General features: G+C 37.8%; 1 protein-coding gene across 1 annotated transcript in view; it reads left to right on the top strand.

Moving 5' to 3' along the window:
• Nucleotides 1-2,961: 2,961 nt before the first annotated feature.
• LOC137186004 (uncharacterized protein C14orf132) overlaps nt 2,962-20,879 on the top strand; it is a 29,375-nt gene continuing 11,457 nt past the window's right edge. Inside the window, exon 1 of the mRNA XM_067594605.1 lies at nt 2,962-3,119. Within this exon, the coding sequence (XP_067450706.1) occupies nt 3,093-3,119 (27 nt within the window). The 5' untranslated portion in view covers nt 2,962-3,092. The remainder of the gene's footprint in view (nt 3,120-20,879) is intronic.

Below are 20,879 nucleotides of genomic sequence, written 5' to 3' on the forward strand. Positions count from 1 at the left end.
TCAACCTTGTGTGCGTGTATTTGTGCATGTCTCTGTGCGAAGCCTAAGGGGGACAAGTAACAGTCATACTTAAAAGAAAAAATGTGTCACTGTGGCTATGATGGCATCAAAGTGTTTTTTTTTCTTCATGCATACAGACACATGCACACAAAACATAACAGACAAATTCATCTTCGACAGTCAGTACTCCTGTATAGTGTAACACACCATTAAACATCCAATTGTTCATGTCTCTCTATCATCTAACATTTCTTTTATTTAAAATGACTTTGTGTCTCACTCTCTCTGCTGACAGCTGGACTCACTGGCCCTCAGGGAAAATGACCATCTCTCATTAAACGGACTGTACTATGCATAAAACAGCCACACATTGCCTCACATGTACATGCCCACATACTCACATGTGCACGTAGGACACACATGTATAGTCATTTTCTTGATCTTTCTTGTAACACACACAAAAGCCAGAACAGGAACTATTTTAAGGGTTTTTTTCATGCGGTAGTAATTGTTGTAAAGGCCACAGAGTAGAATAGAGGTCTACAGTTAACAGCTTGGTGTGCTGTGACACTGGAAACACGTAAGTGGCTCGAGGTGAATCTGTCTTTGGGAATTAAATTCAACAACTCAGACAAGCTCATTTCAAACACTGACAAGCAAAATGGTGTGCGCATGTGTTCCTGACTGTAGTTGCATTCAAATCTTGAGAGAGACCAATTGTACAATCAGGAGAATGGAAACTGGATTAAGTGACATAGTTACAGTTGTACATGTTCTGCTATCTCACAGTGTTTTGCTCCAGCAGTGGTTGAATTTTTAAGAATACATGTACATGTTTTTCTTAAGCCCCGTTAGATGACAAAAAAAGTCAACACTTAATAAATGTTTTATTTCTGCAAAGGTTTTTATGCACAAAGCTTAAGTATTTGATTTTTTTAGCTGCTCAGCACTGAGACACTGTTACACCTTGTAATGTTTTGTAATTCTACCATGTAATTATTTTTAATGACTAAAGATTTGTTGATATGTGAAGAGATTTTTCCATTTGATGATTTGTACATATTGCCTAGTGAAAGTTCAGTCTTCTTTACATCTTCTCTTGACCTCATGATGTTTTCCATCAACATCATGAAAAACTTGTTAGGGAAGCAACGTATTTAATTTCTTTTGACTATTTGAATCCATCTCTCAGCTTCCGGTCCACTCCAGGTCAGACAGTTCACATGCATATCCCAAATTTCTGCCACACCATACAGAAGAGAGTGACTCTAACACCCCATAATTTACATCATCCTTTGGTAAAGACAGACTGCTTTGAAATACGTATACGATATGCACAACTGCACACAAAAATAGCAAAGTCATGATTTATCTAGGAGAGCAAAATTACCCTCTATTCGTTTAATCTGAACTCTCCTCTCTTTAAAAAACTGATGACAGTGCATCTACTGTTGACTGTGAAGTTATTTCACCTTTGTTGTTGGTAAGGTGAAAATGCCATTGACTGACCAGGTAACGTGAGTGCAAATTAGGTAATATTATAATATAATGATAAAATAATGGTGTTTACTACAGTGACAAAGTCAGCATGGATGTTTCTCACAGCAGACATTCTGACTTGTCAAAAACACAGAGACGAAACAAAGCATGTGAGTTCAATACCAGACAAGTTAAGTTTCTTTTAACTGTGAAAGTAACCTTTCCATAACCTTTATCCAGTAGTTGTTGTAGTCTAATCATAACTAAACCTTAATCATAAGGTGGCAGATCAGAAAGTTCTGATATGGCTCATATCAACATATACCCACATGTATGTTTAATTTTCAAATAGTCAGAGGCAGTTAATTTGTCAGAGTAAGGAAGCAGGAGTGGACCCAAATAATTTTTTTTTTACACAAGAAGCAGGGCAGGGCTAACGAGACTGATACAGGGCAGGTGTGGGGAAGACACAGAGCAGAGGAGGGCTAACGAGGGTGAAGCAGGGCAGGTGAGGAGGAGTACAGAGTACACACAAAGGAAACACAGTAACAAAACCAAAACCCAGAAAACACAATACTCTAAATACAACCCACACCAACCTGTCCAAGAACCATCATGAACCTAAACTAAAATATACAATACACCAGGCTAAACAACAAAAGGCAGTCCAAACCCAAAGTCCAAAAGACCCATATGACCAGAAGGACTAAATAGAACTGCAAACCAGGAGACCCCAAAGAACACAAGAACATAAAAAGACCAAAAAACACACGGAGTCCAGGCAGGGTGTGACATAATTGAACATTGTGGATTTCTCACTTTTCAATAAGCCAAAAGCAACTGCTAGTGAATCATCTGCAATTATAAAAGTTAAAAAAGTAATTAATAATGAAAATGCTAGAAGGTATTTAGTCATAAGATACATTGCAGAGTTCTTCCTGCTGCTAAAAAGTCAAAGTAAAAACAATTTTTGGAGTTTTAACCGAAATGTTCTTGTACTGATCCATAAAACATTAGGAAATATTTATAATACATTAATGAAGCCAATAGTTACATCATATAAACACTTTGTTATTCAAGATGTGTGCAGGGAAAAAGAAAAATGGAAAAACATGCATACCCAAAGATATGTTTTATGTAGATTTTCATAAGGAGGTAAATAATTAAAGGATCCATCTTTGGGATTATTGTATGCTTCAAAGTTCATCCAAAAGAAAGTGGCTGCAGGAAGATGTTGGGGGTAGCAGTGTCGAAAGAGCTTACGTGCAAAAACCAAACCAACAGCATCAATAATTCTGCCCGGTTTGCCTGGCATGCTTCAAGAGCCCCCCCCAACATACACATCCATACAGAGCAAGAGGGAGAGAGAGAGAGAGAGAGAGAGGGAGAGAGAGAGAGAGAGAGATGTGCTGAGTGAGTAAACTCTTCCATGAACCATGAAAAGCACTCATTCATTATGTCATTATGTAGCACATCCTCAACTGCACTCATCCAGCGAAACATAGCAGTACAGTTTTAGAGACCTTGCTCATACTCGTCAGTGCTCTTTCTTCCCCAACAAAACGTGTTCCTCTCTCTGCACACTCAGGCTGGCCACCATCGATCCAGGGATCATGGAGTTATCACTGATGGCAGCACAGGTAAGGAAGTGGAACTAAGTTTGTCCATTACTTTGTGTGGCTGAGACTTTTAGGCAATGAAATCCAAAAGTGAGCTGAGATGATTTGACTGAGGAGGTGCAATGTAATGGTTTACAAAACTGATTAGAGCTTTTGGAGGGCAGTGTTAGTGTCACATTAACCAAGAACAGTGGAGGAAAGTGGAGCTAATATGTGTTTTATACTGTATCAAATACAATTTGTGTGTTTCAGTTTTCTTGTATGTTAAATGCTTTGGCTTGATTTAAAAGTTACAGTAGCCGCTTTCAGATGTTTTTGTAGCCTACTGACAAAGTTTTATAATGATCAGGATAATAATCACAGATCACTCAGGTCATGTCAGATAAATATTAAAAGCTACAGAAAAGATGCTACAGAAAATTGTAGCATCTTACTCTTTTTATCAGAAAATTGCAAAGAAAATTTCTTGAGAATAAAAACATACTGAGTAACTGGAGCCTTAGAAAAGTTTCTCCAAAACATTTGTAAAATGCATTTTTTTGCAGTTTTGCAGCGATGACTCATGAAGAGACAGTGAAGGAGTTTCTTCAAAAAGAGACATGCAAGCAAAGGCTCACATTTTATTTAAAAAACGAGTCGCTGTAGGTCAGTTTGGACTTCTGGGCTTAACAGACAGACTTGGATTATTTGCTCCACTATGTTACACGGGCTAAAGCTCATATTATATTTATTCTTCATGAAAATTAGGGAATTACAGTACATCTTTATGAAATTGCAATTGCAAACAAAACATCTTTCTGGTGTGTTTGTTTCCTCCTATCACAGTTACTGCAGTGGTCTCATCCATTCTGTTGCTCTGGATCATGCTATACTTGTCCCATTTTCTGCCTGTATCTTTTCCCTCTCTGTCTCCTCTGACCTGTAAAGCTGAGCCTCAAGTAGCCTAAGGGGAAAGCTTTGCTTTATGTTACAGTCCAGCTCCCTTTGTAAGGTACATGTATAGAGCTATGTAGTCTACATGTTTTTAAAGTAATTACTGTAGCTTTTAAGTGCAAGCACAACTCAAGTCCTACTTTTACTGTGTGCTCTCTTTTGCAGCATTGAATCAGCGCTACAGTACATTAATGCTCTGTTTGCAAGAGGAAGCATTTAATGTCTTTTCTTGTCATAATATGGTTTTGGTGAGTCCTACATATTTAATGTGAAAAGGTTAAGTTGTTCCTGACATTTGTAAATGAAAAAGAAGCAGACTTTAAATTAGTTCATAAAGTGAACATGACAAATTCTAGTGTCAGATTATTTTAATGGCACAATTATCTTGAAAATTGCCATTGAAAGAAACACAATAAATAAAGTTAGCTTCTGCCACAAAGACACAAATAAAGTGAACATGCTTGTGTTGTGGTCTGCTTGTCTTGATTGGCTTTTTGAAAGGTTTCAAGTTGGTCTGGAGCTGAACACTAGATGGCAGGATTTTGGACAGGACAGAAGATTAAGTTGATGTTGTGACAGTATTCTAGTGTGGTCAAGAGTATATTTTGACTGCTCCTGATGACATTTAAATTTATCACATCAAACCCTCTGCTGTCAGGCAGATAGCCACCTGAGTTGCCTGGTTAAGTGTGAAATTACTCCATCTGCTGGTTGCATCTAAAGAAAGCAAATCATTTTTCCTGTTGGGGAATTTTCACTTCTTGTGTGAAAATTAGTAACTTGAACTCTTATATATTAAACAAGACACAAGGGCACATCAGCAATGATGTTAATTAACTTAAGACCCTAGAAGATGTCGAATAGCAATGCAATCTGTTTGTACACGTTACCTATTTCCTACAGTGTACCCTGTCCAGCTGTGCAGATTTGATGGAAAATCTCTTATGATAGCCATCTACCCAAAGCTATTAAATCAACTAACCCTCTGTGCAAAGACATGCTAAAGTAATGACAACAGTTTACAATCTTCTCAAGGCTTTTTCCTACAAAATTTCAACTTATGGGTCTAGAAAATTGTAGGACAGCATTCAGTGTCCCATTTTCTAGTTTCTGGATCGGGCGATATTCCCCTTTAATTTCCTGAATGTTGCCACTGAGCCTGTCTGCACCAGACGTGAACCCTGTCCAGCTGAAGGAGTTTGATGGAAAGCCTCATCTGATAGCCATCTGTTCTCAGATAGTTAATCAGGTGGGCTCAATATGCGGTCCTTAATCACCCTACACTAACTGTCTCTGAGCACTCTGATGCCTTAATGTTCTTGCTTCCCAAAAGACATCTCCAAAACTTTGTTTCATGAAAACTGAAAAAAGACAGCAGTTTTTGCAGGGTTACAGAAACTCATAATGGACCTGATGATAGGTGTAAATTAACCCATATACTACATATTAAACTCCACTACATTTAAATGTCACTTTTTAAGATTTGGAATATCAGTACATCTCCAAGGTTTTATGACAGGTTCATCTGATGTTGACGTATGCTGTGGTGCTTCTATCACTGATGAAGTGGCCTTGAGCAAGACACAGAACGCAAACAGGGACTTTGCCAGTGGGTGACCTTGTGATGATGACGTGTTCTCTCTCTCACTCTCTCTCTCTTTATCCTAAACCTCCTTTTTTTCTATGAGTGAACGTAATTGGTCTTAATTAAGTTATGTCTATCAAAGTATGTGTGATAGAGAGTTAGGTCAGATTACCATCTGCCTAAGAGTTTATCAGGTACTTCATGGGGGCATCTCGTTGACACTGATGGCAGATCTCATCCATAATGAGCTGCTCATCCTTTTAAGTGTTGTTGAGAAAGTGTATCAAGAACGTAGACTGTGTTTTCTTCTAAGCAACAAGAATTCCAACACTGTAGGCATGATTCAGAATTAGTATGACTCTATCTACCAGCACATGGAAATTAAAAACATGCACCTAGAAACTGGGACGCTACATGAATGTACTTTCTTCTATTCTATCTCTTCTTGAGATTAAAGTGAGCGGACAGCTTATTTTCTTTATTCATATGCCCTCACCATGTGTGAGATGCACAGTGAATGAATGAACGAACGAATGAATGAAATTTTTATTATTGTGTCATGCATACAATTGTATGCTCAGCCCACATGGGCTTACAAGACACCATAAATTCAGACAAGCCAGGACCAGAATACAGAGTATAAATTGTCAAACAGTAAAGAAAGAAAATAAAGAAATAACTAAAGCATCTTTCACCTTCAGATCTTCAGACCATCATTAAGTAGTGCAGAACTTCTAATTTACTGTCAGAAGCTTACTATGTATTACTGAAAATTCTTGATAAATACTAATTAAACATCAAAATATATTTTAACTTCCTATCCAGGCTTTTGAAATAAAGTTAGCAAACTTAAATACCACAGTATTGATATTAATGAAACAAGCATAAAATTTTAAATTCAAGGCCCTTTGCCTCGTGGGTACTGGAGTGATGTTGGGGTCTAGAAACAGCTGGACTATCCAGGTCATGTATTCCCTCAATAATTTTTGATCAAATCCTGAGGTGTCAATATGGAATTATGGGGATATAAATGTGCAGTAGAGCTTTTTCTGACCTCTGTTTCTGTCTCCCTTTAATTGCAAAGTACAAAGTGATCGTCATTGATAATAGTGATGTTCATAATGCTTGACAAATATTCTGGTTCACTTTAAAGATGATCAAACTGTTTGAATAATCTTACAGCACATGGATGAGGAGGTAGGATGTCTGCATTGGCTTTAACTATGCATAAAGCACCTTTGTGTGGAAAAATGAGAAAGCATCTTTGCAATGTTACCTCCAGTGATAACCAGAGGATATGACTCTTCTGAACACATTAAGCTTACAAGCGGATGAGTCATGACTCATGGCACGCATAATATAAGCTCTGTAATGCTTTATTTATTCAGGATGGGTGGGATGACAGATTAGACACATACAAACACGCCAGACACGCATGTGGACAAAACCACAGTTGCACTTCTGTTATGTAAGTGAGTCATTTGTCAACACACACCTGACCTCAGTTTTTAGGATAGGGTCGGAAACTTTAATGTCTGGGTTCTTAGATGCCACGACCATACTTATTATTAAATGGGAAGCACTTTGGATCAACTTTGTTGTTTGTAAAGTGCTATATAAATAAAGTTGATTTGAATAAATAAAATTGATTTAAATTATAGCCTCATGCATTCATATTTTAATCATATTTAATCATTCTTTAATGACAGTGTGTGCTTTGACATGTCAGGTTAAGAGCTGAGAAGGAATTTATCAACTAGTTAAAGAATATAAAGACAATTCTGACTTTAAAGCACATGAATGTAAAATGTGATATAATTTTGTTGTCTAGAATCGATAAAAAAGATCAAACCTGAGGTTTAGAAAGTTAGAAATATAATAAATGAATGTCTCATGTCATGAGCCTGATTGACCCGTAAAATCATTACATAAAAGTGTATTGTTTGAATGAAACCTTATCTGTGTGGTGCATTTAATCACGTAGCTTAAGCTTGGAATTTGAAATGCAGCAAACATTTTCTGGGACACCTTGGCAGTTTAGTATTATCTGTGTTGCAATGTCCAAATGTTTTGTTTTCTTTATATTAGAGGATTAGGATAATCTGTCTCACACAGCATATATCACTTACATTACATTATGTTACAATGTGGCTTGACACAGAACTCAGAAACATCTCTGATATGGATGTAAACCAGTCTGTATACTTAATATACCAATACTAAGTATTAGTAATTAATTAATGATGATTATTTCAGACTTTACCTTTGATTGCTGTTTATTCTGTTAAAGATATAGCATAGAGAAACAAAACTTACAAGTGCGGTAAAAGTAAAGCTATTAAAAAAGTGGTCTCAGTGATTTCACTCAGATCATGGAGTATTCAATGCTATAACGTGACTCACTCTTTTCTGATTTGTAAAGTGGGGAAATCTGGGACTTGCTCTTTAGGTGAGAACAAGAGGCCAGGTTTCATGAAACGCACTTCACATCTCAGCGCGTGTAGCAGTAACAGGGCTGGTATCTGTTCAGCAGAGCACAGAGTTAATTAAATGGAGCTTAACAGAGCGTAATCATGAAACGTACTGTATGGATAGAGTGATTGGAAGTGCAGCGTATACAGTATATAGGGATGCATTGTGTCGGTGTGCAGTCTCTGCACGCATATCTTTGTGTGCCTTTTGTGTGAGTGTTTGCTTGCACACTAAGAGGCTTGCGTTAGGTTGACTGCTTATGTGCTTTAGCTGCTTCAGGTTTATGCTTATACACTAAAACCTTCTTTTGATACCATAATATGTTGCTTACATGCGGAAATATATAAAAAAGTTCTATATGGAGCTAGTTTTCACTGATTAAAGATACTTTATCGATTTCAAAAGGTAGTACAAATTTTATGGTTATTATACTTGATGATTAAACACATTTTTTCACACTGCTGCAAGTTATGAGTTGATCATATCTTCAAAGCGGCCTTGAAATGATGGTGTCTTTGTAATTTGCAGACTAATTTTTGTATTTTAATGTTTTGTATTTATGTGTCTTTGACTGGCGTTATGGTTTTATACATATGTTTGAGGAACACACCATTGAGCCTGATGATTATATGTACTCTTGTGCAGAGTTAGTATATTCTTTGTGTTTTTGCCTTTATTCAATAGCTGAGAGTAGAGACAGACAGGAAACAAGAGGAGAGCAAGCAGACCTAACCAAATTAATTAATTCATTCATATTTTACCTGTGTAGGTTGTTCCAGTGTGAGTGATTTTACTGTATGTCAATGTATGCGTACATGAATGAATATTTATTTTCGTGTCATACCATTAAAGTAGTCCATCCCACGTGGGATTACATGTCACGCAATAGTACAATGTATAAATAACAACTTCCAGCGATTGACATTCATGTTTGAAAGGGAAACAAGTCATTGTTGCAAATTACACAGTGTATCGAAAAAAAACAAACATGTTTTACATAGATAAACAATATAAAAGCAACCTATATCTTGATTACCAGGCATTGTCCAAATACTCAAGCATTTACATAATTTCTTCCATAAGAAAGTAATCATTTGAATAATCTCTTTCTGTATATCATCATACTGTATATATGGACACCTGTACATGAATGCTTACAAACGTCCCCACAAATGCACCTTACAGTATGTGCATGTATATGACTGTGTGCGATTGTGTGTGTGTGTATGCATATGAAGCGTGAAGGGTCTTATGAAAGCTGGATAACATCACTTAATGATGTCAGTGAATGCTTTTCTTTGCTCGTCTGTCAGGCTCTGAAGCCCCGGAGAGACTAAATGCCCTTGCATGCTTACCCATTATGCCTTCTGTGAAGACCCGCCCCCTACTCTGCCTCTGACTGGCTCTGACCCTGATATTTTTACCTTAACCCTAACCATCTCACTCCCTATGCCTAAACCTAACCAATCGGACCCTTGGGTATCTTCATCGGACCACAAGGCATACTGGGTAAGCATGCCTGACAAGGGCATTTAGGCTCTCCCTCTGAGGGAAGCCCCCAGCGAAACTAAGCAAAGATTCAACTAGCCATGCAGTGTAAGCCTCTCTCTCTCTCATCCTCCCCCATCTTCTGTTGCTCACCATAACCTACAGACCGGACACTTCTCTCTTCTCTCACTCATCTTCTCGGTTATTCTCTTTCTTTCTCTCTTTCTTACGTTATTCTTACTCCCTCCATTCTTGTCATGAGTTCAGTGAGCCCAGGTTCCCTCCGGACATACTCTAGCAGCAGTATTTTCTTTTCATCTCACGGCTCAATAACTTGGAAAGTATGGAAATCATTTTCAGCTGCTTTCTTGATTTGGTTTGCTCTGTGTCCATTATTTCAGGGCAAAATCATCATCTCATGAGAGTCATTTGAAATGAACTCAATCAAATTTGCTTTTATTCAAAAGCAAGACCCACCGGCAGCAGGAGACAGTATCTGCAGGTCCTTAAAAGGTCTTACAATTGAGTTATTTAAATTTATTGCCTTATTAAAATACTTAAAGTTCCTTTTATGGCATTTTTTTGATGTAGTGACAGATTTTAAACTAAAGTTCATTTTGATGTAAATTTGAAAGTAGATAGAGGCTCTAGCTGATAATTTAAATTCAGTGATTTAAAGTGAAGTTTTAAAGTGTAAATGAGATAAAGAAAATACACTTCACCAGTGATCTTTGTCCTTCAGACTACTTGAGTTTGTCTTACTTTGCTGAATTTTATTTTATTTTTTAAAAAATTTGATTTAGTCTATGTTGAAAACTGCTGCTTATTCCATCTCAACAAACCAGAAAATGACTCATTTTCAATGTTTATTGCTTTTTTTTCTGTCTCATTGGCAACTTTTAAGATTAGCACTTCAGTTTTGTCCTGGGCTGGGGGTTCTGGACCGGTGCTGCTGAAGCAGCATCAAAATACTCAAACTCAAACTCAAATATCACAACAAATGTTGGCTGGATTGCCATGAAATTTAATACATACATTCATGGTCTCCAGAGGATGAAGCCCTCTGACTTTGGTGATCCCCTGACTTCTCCCCTTGCAGGAGGTCAAAATGATTCAGTGAATTATCTCAACATCTACGCTTCCAGGTGATGAATCTTAGTGACCCTTACTGACCCTTCCTCTGGCACCACCACAAGGTTGACTAAGATGGTAAACACTGTCATTGTGAACCGCTGTGTCTAAGTACAGCCTCACAGAGCTGCTAGTGTGGCTGTAGACTTTGTGTTGTAACAATGCAAATGTCCTGAGAAGAGAATAAACTAGCAATAATTAGAGATTTCTATAAGATTCATACATTATAAATGAATATAATCCATCTCATATACATCACTTCAAATTCTGCCACCAAAAACTGCTGGCTGGACAATAAAGTACAAAGGTCAGCTGAAAAGGAGAGAAAAGAGTGGTTCATAGTATATTCAGTATCTCCAGTTTATGCAGTATTGTCTCTCTTCCTCGACCCTTTGTAATCTTTGTTTCTGTTCATCTCTTTTCTTCTCTGTCTCTTTCTGTGTTTTTCTTTCTACGACAGATGTTTCAGAAGGAAGAGTAACATCTGGCTGCTGTAGGGCTGTTTATTCACCCTTTCATTTCTTTCTCTTCTGACCTCCCCCTCTTTTCTTTCAACCTCGTTTTTTTCTGTTAAAGCCATCACAGATGGAGAACCAGATTTTTCAGCCCTGAAAATATATATTTTTGGAATTTAAAAACTTCACATGCAAAATGCAATTATGATCCTTCTCTTCCTCTTCTTGGCAAAAACGCACAAGGCTGAAATATTCCTCTCGCCAGGAGCAAACTTCACGTCAAGAGCTACATTAATAGCTTGTGAAACAAATAGCTTGTGAGACAAATGTCTCATAAATGATAAGTGAGTTCTGGCCCTTTTCGCTCTCTCCCCATCCTTGGCTAATTATAGGAGAGTTATTTTTTTCTTCACCCAAAATTCCCTTATTCCGCTCAAATTCCTCTCATTTTAAATAACCCCGAGCCTCCAGTGTGTTGTAGTTTGTGTGTTTGTGCTTCCAGTGATTGATGAATGTGTGTTCCTGCTGCATATGTGTGCGCATTCATTTGTGTCTTGTGTGTTTTCATGTGTGCATGTATGTGTGTGTGTGTGTGAGATCACCAGAGGCATTTGCTGGATCTCTTCTCAACTTAGAAGAACATTATATAACTTAATAAACCACCACTTTCCTGGACACACACACGCGCACACACACTCACACACACACGCACATACACACACAGAATGGAGGCTTATACACAAGCAATGCATGCACCTGTTTATATACAGCAGACGCAGACAAATACATGCAAACACATACACATGAACATGCAGACAAAGACTACACACTTGTTCTAAGCCTCTATAGGACACACAACACTCAAAAATTATGTTGTTGTGCATTTGATACGTCATGCAGCAAAGATTCCTCATTTTCAGAGATTTGGAAGATTGAAGCTGTATGTATGTTTTTGTCTTTAATCCCACGAGGCCTGCAGCAGTGCAGTGCATGCTATACAGAGATGTCCTGTCTGTGTCCTATCAGTGATTGCATCAGGATGATACTATGGACAGATGGACAGATGGTAGGATGCATGCGGCAAGCAGGGAGGAATGGGACGATCTATAGAGGGAGGAAAAAACAGAACTACAGATTTAAAGAGGGAATAATTAGCTTTTAGCAGTGGAGTTTTGTCAGGTCAGCTACGATATAAAGTGTGTTACTGCCTAGTGAAATGCATTTGATGATGCAATTGATTAGCTTAGAAAAACAGTGAATGAACCACAGAATCATTAACTATGAATCTTTGAACTGAACTGAATGAAAAAAACTAGAATCAGCAAAGTGATTTGTAATTTCCATCTTTAGGTGAGACCACTGGAAAGAAAGTGCAAGAGTAATATCAATAATTTACAGGTGACGACGGTGAGAGTAAATGGGAGCAGAGAGAAGATTAGAGGGATGTGGGAGCGGTTACAATGAGGAGTTTGCAGAACAAGAGGAAAGGTGAAAGAAGGAAAAGAACTGTGGAGGTAGACAGGGTAAAAAAAAAGTTTGGATCTTACTCGATGTCATGTAGATGTGACTAAAAGGTGGTGGAGTCGCTGTGTGGCAAAGACAAAGGTGAGAGACTGAGCAGAAGGTTATAGTGAGAGATTAACAACACAGAAATACAATAAAGAGGGAAGGAGAGAGAGAGAGAAGGGATAAAGACACAGAGGAAGAATGGCTAAGAGGAGGAAAGACATGATGTGAGTAAGAGAACACATCATGGGGTCACTGGAGTGTTTTTATGCTTATCCTCTGATAACCCCTTCTCTTTTCCTACTGTATATTCTTTCTTTTACACTTTTTAAATTTAGTAATTTAGAGTTGTGGACAGAGACAGAGAAAGAGAAAAAAAGATTTAGGGTGGATTAATGGTAAATGGCATGTTTTTTTGTTTTTTTGTGATAACAAATGTGCTGAGATTAAGTGGAATTATTCAGATGATTTTTTTCTTGTTTTAACAGAAATTAGTCTTGAAAGATGACTATGAGACAAATTACGTGCTAATGTAATGATGATGTTTTCTGCAGTGATACACACGGAAAATGATGCACATGAGCAGAGAGACACATGTTCCCTAACCTGTGCCTAATATGCATTCATCCATACGCACAGATGCATGCTATTAATATTTGCACATCACACACACGGACGCACACAAATATGCATTCATACAAGGTCCCAACATACAGCTGCATGTCATATGTACATCTATGCATGCATGTAAAAAAACACAATTACACACAGAAAGCTTCATGTTTTAATTTTAATTTTTTTTTTATTATGTTAATTGCTGATACCTGTGTGTCCTCACGGTCCCAGATGTAGAAGCAGAAAAGCCGATCAGCCTGGTGACTCAGCAGCATGTCATGTGCTCTCGATGCTTTAAGTTCAAATCTGATTTAGGATGTTTGTCACGTCATATGTATCCAGTCACCTCATTGTTCCTGCTGTTTGCCATTATTGTTTACAGTAAAGCTGAAGCTCGGAAACACTATCTTTCAGTTTTTGTCCAATGTGATATTGATAATTTTTAAAAAAAATTTCAACTACTCTATAATAGATGTTTGACAGGTTTCTCCTTCACTGACATAAACTTGAACCTTTCATACACCTGACTGGATGTAAATACCAAATCCTGGGACATCTTTGGTCTTTGATTCTGACTGTCTCTATATTGATAAAAGAAGGTTTCACAGGACAGGTTTCAATAAAAGTTTCAGGTGATACCATGCAAATATCACACCTCACAAGTTTTAACAGTTGTTAACAAGGTTTTGAAATTCGGCAGGTATTGTATGACAGGGATCAAATCAGTTTTCAAGGGGTTGTTTCTACAGTATGTCATGATGAAAGCTGGGCTAGAGAGATGCAGTTCTGCTGTGTGAGGCTACAAACACACAAACAAGCTCAGCTGTTTGATAGATGAAAGTGTCTCCTGGAGAACTCTCCTCTGTCACCAACACACACTTTTTTATACACCTACACATGTCCGCGATGTGCTTTGTGTCTCTCTTTCTCTTTATCACGCAAACAAACACACACACACACTTCCCACCACAAATATTGTACACCCACATTCACAGCAGGATCTCTAAATCTGTCTCACATACACACACATGCTCTCACAGTGTACGCTCATCGCTCTCATTCTCACTGGGAGGGATCTCTCTCTGTCTCTCTCATACACTCCCACTATCTCTCTCTCACCCAGGGAGTGAGGTCTCTCTCTCATGAAGTGATCTTTCTCTCTCTGTGGATGCACTCAGTCTCAGTCAGAGTGTAGGACGGGACAGACAGGAACACCAGACCTGAGCTCTAACTTCATAGACAGCCAGCAGTAGGTACAACTCTCTTTCTTCTTGTGTTCTCTCTATGTTCTATATATATTTTATGATGCTCTCCCATCTGTTTTAACTCAACACAAACTATTTGTCTGAGCTTATATTCTAACTGCAAAAAATAATTATAAATCTATTGTAATAAAAACAACCAGTTAATGACCTTGAATAGTAGAGTGATATGTAATTTTTGCATTGAAATTTCGTATATTAGATTCAATCAAAACCACCTGCAGCAGATGACGTCTTCCTCTCCACCTGCAGAGAATCAATAATACATAAGGATGTGGATGAGGAGCAGTTGACATGATACCAGCCAGTCTAGCACTACCACTTTAGCACTCTTGTAACATTTTTGTGATGCTTGGAAGCATTTTTGGAACAAACTACAGGAGTAAAATCTCTAGTTTCACCAGGCTTGTCATGCAGGCCTGGTGCTTGTCTTGTTTTTTTGCAGGTAAAATGTGTGTGTTTTAGATTTTTTTTCTCCTCAAAGAATTTCTTCTGTATTCAATTTAAATGTGCCTATGTTACCTATGCTGCTTTTTGGTCTACTCTTGTTTGTATGTTGACTGACTGTATGGTTTGATTGATGTGTGGCTGTCCTGAGCTGACTGGCTGTTTTATCAGCTGTGTGTGGGCTACAGCACTGCTGTAGCAGCTGGTATCAGTTTTCTGTAACTCTGCCTGGCTGGTATGCTGCTGAAATAGAATGGAGGAGGCACCTTTCCTCAGGTTTTGATTTTATTAATTAAAATCCTTATTATCATCTTTTTGCCCTATCATGTCAATGTATGTATCAAACTTATGTTATATAACTTTACAAGAACATGATTTAAGAGTAACACAAATAAAATAAATAATATCTATAAATAATCTTTTCAGTGATTTTCAAATAAACACACTTTACCTTTCTTTGAAAGTATTTGAAACTCTTCATGGACCATAGGTAGTAAAGTGAGCCTAAAATGACAAAATTTGAAGCAATTTAGTGTACTTGGGAATTAATCAATCAACAGAAAATTAATCATAAACTATTTTCATAATCAATTAATCATTTTAAAATATTGTTTTAGTCTTCTATGATAGTAAATGGAATATCTGCAGGTTCCAGATGTTGGTCAATGAGCCTTTTTTGCTATATTCTGACCTTTTATAGACCAGAAGAGTAATTGAGAAAATAATGAGGGGATTAATAAATTAATATATTTGTCAGTTGGAGCCCTAAAACTATCATGTCAACTTTTCAATCAAGTATATATTGTTGAAGTAATAAATTATTTCTTTTTATCAATAAACAGTAGATGCATTGAAACTGTGAAGCTGCTGTAGCACCAAAAGAGGTCAGTTGCTTATATAACTGTAACTTTACTCTGAATGAACAGATTGCCGCTTTCCTACACAGCTCAGTGTTGATACTGAGCACAGTGACTGTGTGTGTGTTTGTGTGTGTGTGTGTGTGTGTGTGTGTGTGTGTGTGTGTGTATGAGTCTGGGAGCGCTCCTGTTCCCACCAATCATTTGATGTGCTTCTTTATCTCCAAAGCAGACGCTTGCGGAGGAAAACAGACAATGGACAGAAGTGAATGTAACATCCAGCTGTAGTGTCTACTGGCAATGCAATCCTTGCAGCTGGCTTATAATACGAGTCTATCTGAGTCCTTTAATCTTATATTTTTAACCTATTTTTAACCTTATAAACCATTAATGCCATCCATCCTAGATGTTTAGTCAGTGGGAGAAAATTATGTGTAAATCCAGTAAAGTGTCAGAATCTAATGGGAACATGTGCAGAATTTTTGAAATGTAGATGACAAGTGACAGCTCAGCTTGACACAAAGTGGATCAACAAGTCATCCGAATCAAACAACAAAACATGTTGTTCCATGTTCTCTAGAAGACACAAGCGTTCTCTGACCTGAAGCCGCTAGCAGCATGATGACATCATTTATTTACCAGTACCCTCCAAAACGGTTACAAATCAACTCTATCCTGTGGTTAAACTTCAGGCACAAAAACAACTTCTTTAGATTTAGGGAAAGGTCATGGTTCGGGTTAAAATGACTGCGTCATCAAGGTTAGCGGATTTTTGTCGTCATGGTTACAGTAAGGAACACTTTAAGGTTAGGGAACGATTGCGGTTAAAAGAAACCAACATTGTCCGATCCACCCACCCCGACCTTCTCTCTCTATGATGACATCACACCACTTTCTCCTTTGCTCTGGAAAGAAAGAGTCATAATTCCTACAGACTTGAGTGTAAACAAATGTCGTTTTTGGCCATTTGCTGAAAGGAATGATGCTGTCGTTTCTCTTGAGAAGACAGTCTTAAGTGGATATTGGGCATTAGGAGCAGCAGCAGATTTAGTTGGTAAATTTCCTGTTTCCTGTGTGTTAATGACAAAGTCACTTTTTAATTAGCAACAGCAAACACACACATCTTGAAATATGGTCACAAGCATTTGAATACCTTATTTTGAATCCATTCTGTGTAGTTAGTGGTAACCTACAGATTAATTTCTTTCACTCATGACATATAGTAGCTTATGGTCATGTCAGTTCAGCAGGAAAGACATATTTTAAGTTATTGAATGTGTGCCAAACATTATCAGTGCATATAATCCACCTAATTACCACTAAAGTAAACGGAAGGTGAGATTACAGATTGTTTCTCGTCATACTAGGATCCATTGCTTTTAGTTGACCATGCAGAGTTGCAGCACACAGTAGGTATCCAGCCTTTTGATTTTAGACCATACGATTCTAAAAACAAACTCATTATTTCTTTGGATAGTTTGTCTTCTAGGCATATGGTGTAACAACGCTTGCACATGCTTGTGCTCACTGCTGTTTTAGTTGATGACCTTTCTCTGCTGTTTTACTTGTAGAACGAGACACAGCTCCTAGGCAGAGACTTTTTAATCAGAAGGTGAACAAGTTCAGTGTTCCCTTTAACAGAAAATGTTTTTGTTTACAGGTTGGGGGTTGTGTAATCTAATATTTGTGTGCTTGGTGTTCCTGATATGTTATGTTATATTCTTACAAAACCAGCACAAGAACAGCAAAATTTACCCCAGTCCCTCCCTCCAGTCAAGATAAACCCTTTGAGGCAGTTTTAATTAAATATACATATTAAGTGGCTGATGTGGGAGCTCTTAAAGTTTTCTCATAAATTATGCTGCCGTATCTTAACGGTTGCAACATTTTAGACTCTTTTTTTTTTTCATTTCTGGGAAGGAAGGAACACACGCACAGACACACACAAACGATGGTTGTGTGTGGTACAGGATGAGATGAGACAGATGTGCATGAATAATGATGCATAATGGAAATCATCATTGTACTATACATCAGTGGGATTTATTATATACCATGTGAGGCCAGGAATCCATACCTATTGGCTGGGACATGTATACAGGTCATAGATTATAATTTCGGATCAGCCTCCATGTGATGTGTGAAGGTTTTGACCTTTGATCGGAGGAAATGTATTAATTTTGTATATATGTGACCCAGATTTCTTTGTGGCAGTATATCTGTTTTTAATTTGTTTAAGTTTTAAATTGATGACTCCTGATTCTCAACCATGCTTTTTTCTATTTCCCAGTACAAGTTGCCATATTTACATTTATTTCTTAGGTTGTATGTTCTGGTCTTTAAGGGAATGAGGTTTTATAGTGCTGGGTTTATTGTATCTTAGTGCCTCTATATCTTGTCCACAAACAGTTTTGAAACTTGACAGGAAATTGTGTGTACCTTGGCTGGGTTTAGGACAGACTGAAGAAGCTGATTTGGCCAAACCGAACAGGTATTAGTGCCCCACACCTCCACTCAGACGAGGCAATGTTTCAACCCAGTCTTCATCAAGCAACTTGAGCAACACCAACATGACAAAGAGCAAGGCATATATAGACACTAGAGTAGTTATGCCAACATCATCACAAACACAGTTTCTGGCAACAACCAAAACCTGATCAGGATGAGCTCATTATCAATGCCTGAAGAAAGTCACAAAAAACAGTCATAGTTCTCACAACAGTATATATCCAAAGAATGTCCCAATAATTAATGAATATTTGTTATATTTGTTAAAATATATACAATGAGAAAGAGAAATGCAACATATCAAAACAAGACTTAACAGATTTTTTTTGTTTTCACAAAACCTTTTAATCAATATTTAAAGGACCAAATAGCCCATGGTTAAAAAGGACACAATTTAAACACCAATTCCAAGAGAAGGAAAAAAAAGAGAAAAGAGGAAAAAAGTGGGGCAACTTTGATTACCCAGTCACATTATACTGTTCAAAAGCACTCCAATAAATAATCCTAGTCTCCTAAATCTAACTATGTTAGTGTCACTCGACACCTATAATCCAATGTACAGACACTCTGTTTTTTCTTTCATTTCATTTATTGCCATGCACCTGACCTAAAAATATCTCTAGCAAAGAGAGATATTTTTAATCTCTTTGATATTCCTCTCTGTTCATGTCTGCTTTGCAATGTATTTTGTAATTGCCTTCAAGAAGTCATTCATTTTCTGCTCTTTTTATAACATTAAAGGGTTTGGTCACTCAAACCACACACACACACACACATACACACACACACACACACATACACAAACCCCACTATATTTTCTCACTTGCGTCATGTGCTATTGATCCATACAGATACTTAAGATTTAATATGCTGACATTTTAACTATAACATTTGCATCCCAATACATTGGGGGTGAATTAAATTTGAAGGCTGTTCAGAGCTAAGTCTGTGAAACGTAAATGAAAATATTTGTGATTTGGCTGAACTGGCCTCTTAATTGTTGAATTACTCATAAAGAAATCTCAGCTTCCCCATTCAATGGACCCTGAAAAAGCTATACATCTATGCTTATTTGTGTCATATTTTTCAGAATTTTTTCTGAGGCTCTCTCTTAACCCGAACTTAACTTGAGCAATATCAGATTTGACTTTTATTTCTCAACAGTCAAAGCACAAAGTGTGGCTTTAACATGCTGAAACACCCCCAAGTTAAAGGGTCAAATGCGGTTAAACCAGTCAGAGTGAAAACTGGAATTATTAATGGCCACTGAGCTGTCTGTTTGTGTCACAGACTGTGCAGCTTGTATGTGTTTGAGACAGAGACAGTCAATGTGCTTGTGTTGCTGTCTTTTTTGCAGTTAGCGCATGTAAAAAAACAAACAAACAAACAAACAAAAAAAACAGTACAGTCAGTTCATACACCTGAGTTCACCAACCTCGTGTCTTTGTGTGTGTAACGCAGGTGTCACACCTCCAGAGTAAAGAGCTGGCAACAACACAAGCAACTAAAGGTGGAGGTGGTTTATTCGACGTGTGTGTGTATGTGTGTGTGTGTGTGTGAGAGAGAGAAATCAAAGCAAAAAGTGGAGCATGTACATGTATGTTTTCCTCTACTGAGTACATGGATGTTTTACGTTATCAATCCCACTCCTCTGGGTGCTATGGAGGCCCCCAAGGGACACACACATCCAACATAGACAAAAATTGTGATTCATTATCTGCTTCACTTGTTTTTTTTCTTTTTCCCTGCTATCCTTTGTGTCTTTGTGTGTGTAAGTAAAGGATAACTTCTCTTTTCCCTATGAATGTGTGGCATGTGTCAGACTTTGTTAATCTATTGAGAATTAATCCCTTTGAGATGCTGATTTCTCTTCACACAGTACAGTAAAGCTGTCCTGAGACCAGGCACAGCTGTGAGGTTAACGTCCTAAACAGGACATGTTATTGTTCAGCCATGCCATCCTTATCATTGTACAATTTGTTGAAGGCCAGAAAGATCTCATTTTTAGCCTTTTAGAGACAAGAGAGGGTCATACATGCTTTTATCACATCCTGGCTTGACTACCGTAATGCCCTTTACGTTGGTGTTAGCCAGGCTTCCCTCTCTCGCTTACAGCTGGTCCAGAATGCTGCAGCTCGTCTTTTAACAGGAACACGCAAGCGAGAACACATTTCCCCTGTGCTGGCTTCCTTCCACTGGCTACCAGTACGTAGCTCCAACCTACCTCTCTGACCTCTTACAACCACACATCCCATCAAAGTCACTCAGGTCTGCTGACCAGTCGCTTCTGGTTGTGCCACACTCAAGGTTGAAGCACAGGGGTGATCGTGCCTTTGCTGTTATAGCCCCCAAACAAGTTGCCTCTGCATATTAGACTGACTCCCACACTGCCTGTTTTTAAATCCTATCTTAAAACTAATTTTTATTCCTCCGCTTTTAACTTGGTGTGTTAAAACCAAGAAATGTCTCTTTGTCTGTTAAACCGGTCTTTGCGTCTTAATTGTGTTTCCATGGCCTTTGTT

This window comes from Thunnus thynnus, chromosome 7, assembly GCF_963924715.1.
Source record: "Thunnus thynnus chromosome 7, fThuThy2.1, whole genome shotgun sequence".
Lineage (NCBI taxonomy): Eukaryota > Metazoa > Chordata > Actinopteri > Scombriformes > Scombridae > Thunnus > Thunnus thynnus.